Raw genomic sequence first — 2,155 nt, 5'->3', positions numbered from 1 at the left:
CTTGGACTTAAGAAATGGATCCTCTTACAGTCAGAAAAAACTGGCCATAACGAGGAATCTGTAAAACAATTGGTGCTTCAAACTATACCCTACATTCGTTTTCCACTCATTCGCCTTTCACAGCTTCTAGCAATGAAGCAGGACAGATTCATTCAAAGATTCAAAGCTGTCATTGATGAGAAAATAAACCATGCCATAAAATTCCATTCTGCAAAAGGAAATGATCGATTTATCCTTGACAGTGTCAGTGGTGAAAGTCTGCAATATGAAGCTCGTAACTACACCAGTGATATTTGGAGCACTGAACTCATGATTGAGAATTATCATGACTTGGGAGAATATGATGTCCGTGCTGCTTTCTTTTCTACACCAATCAGCAGTTCAGATGCTGATGAAAACTGCTGCTTTGACTGGCATGTTGATCTTTATCCAAAAGGTGTACTATTTGGCAGCTGTATGATGATTGGGTTGCAGCAGAACTTTGAAATTGAATCTTGTGCTTATAAAACTGTGCGTCTTTCTGTAAAAGCAATGTCCAAAATAGAGCGTCACGTCCACATTACAGTCCTTACTGCAGGAATGAAAGATGGGGTTGAATACATAAAGAAGACAACTTCCAAAATTTGTTTCTTTGATGAACATTGTTTAGTCCACAACATTGACTATATTTTACCATATATGGACCTTAATGGCTCAGATTCCAAATACATGACGGGGCAGAATCATGATACATTTCGCATAATGATTATTATTAAACCTGTCTTAAGAAGATAGCACTTGCAGAAAATATGATTTCATATTTGAATAGAAGTGTGGTGCTCACTTTGGAATTGAAAGATCAGATTATTTCAGGCCTTTATCAGTAGCACTATATTGTTTGTTTCTGTTAAGCGAGGTGCACTGCTATTGCATAACTGCACAAGTATCAGTCAACTAGATCTCATGGTCAAAGAACTGATGCTAAGATGCAGGTTCCTAATTATCAAAAAATAAGTTTAAAATGGGAACAAAAATACAACCTTAACAACAACAACAACAACACCTCTTGCAAATATTGAAAATTTGCAAACCCAGCCAACTCAAACAGTTGAAGCAACCCACTCCAAAAAAACAAAGAAGAATTTTTTTATTTATACCCCCATCCCTTTTTTTTAAAGAATTTTCAGTCTATTGTTACCAATGTCTAAAGGATGAAAAATGAGAAATTTCTTTACAAATATAATTTATTGTTTAATTAACTTGTTGTTTGATTTTTAAATTTCAAAAAGAAAAAAAAAACCCCTCAAACAAACCAATAACCATTTTAATGTCACTTTGTACCATTGGTACTGAGCTGTGATAGCAGAATGGTTAAGGTACACCAATTATGCTTATGGTAAAGGTCTTCCTGTTATTATTATGGTTATAAATCAGTTTTCAACTAATACACTCCTAGATCAGTTATTTTAATCTGTGACATATCTAGGTAACTCTAGAAGTTTTTTTTTTTTATGTATTTTACTAATGTTTCCATTCTGTTATAAGTTGATGTTGTTATAAATTTTGTACAATTCTTGCTGTGGTACCCCATTGAAAAAAAGACTGAACTAAGGGAGTTGTTTCATATTACGGGTATTAAAATGAGGGACACTGAATACTGTAGTAATATAACATTAAAACATCATAACATGAATTTACAAAGAGTAACATCTAAGTTTAAATGATAGTGTATGATGTTTAATAACACTGTGTAACAAAATTTCAATTTTTACTTTGGTCTTTGGTCAGTAAGTGTTATTTCATATTTGCTTCTATCTAGAAATCAAAGGAAATGACTACTATTCCCTTCAAACATTGCTTTTGTGATGTGAACATCAATGTTTTGAAACTGATCTGTTTTCCATCACATTTCAGACAGATTCAGCATTGAGTTACTGAAACATATATTGTTATAGCAAATATTCTGCTCAATGCCACAGATTTGCTTGTCAGTTGGTTGACCTTAACCACTTGAGCATGTCCTTTAGTGGCTGACAATATGTGCATCTCTGATCATGAGCGTGAGTAATGTGAGAACATCATTGCCATGTGTTGAAATGGGTTCTTTGGGGTTTGAATAAATCTAAGAAAAGCATAGTTTGAAGGAAATATTAGCCATTTTTCATACTCTCTTGGG

At 33.7% G+C, this 2,155-nt stretch overlaps 1 protein-coding gene across 3 annotated transcripts in view; it reads left to right on the top strand.

The window, feature by feature from the left end:
* LOC115221447 (BTB/POZ domain-containing protein 17-like) overlaps positions 1-1,474 on the top strand; it is a 21,556-nt gene extending 20,082 nt beyond the window's left edge. For all 3 annotated transcript variants that reach the window (XM_036510851.1, XM_029791632.2, XM_036510852.1), the window contains exon 2: positions 1-1,474. This exon is cut by the window's left edge and continues 707 nt beyond it. In XM_036510851.1, coding sequence (XP_036366744.1) covers positions 1-774 — 774 coding nt within the window. In that variant the 3' untranslated portion in view covers positions 775-1,474.
* Positions 1,475-2,155: the final 681 nt, after the last annotated feature.

Source organism: Octopus sinensis, linkage group LG18, assembly GCF_006345805.1.
Source record: "Octopus sinensis linkage group LG18, ASM634580v1, whole genome shotgun sequence".
Classification (NCBI taxonomy): domain Eukaryota; kingdom Metazoa; phylum Mollusca; class Cephalopoda; order Octopoda; family Octopodidae; genus Octopus; species Octopus sinensis.
This window is presented reverse-complemented; position numbering and strand designations above follow the sequence as displayed.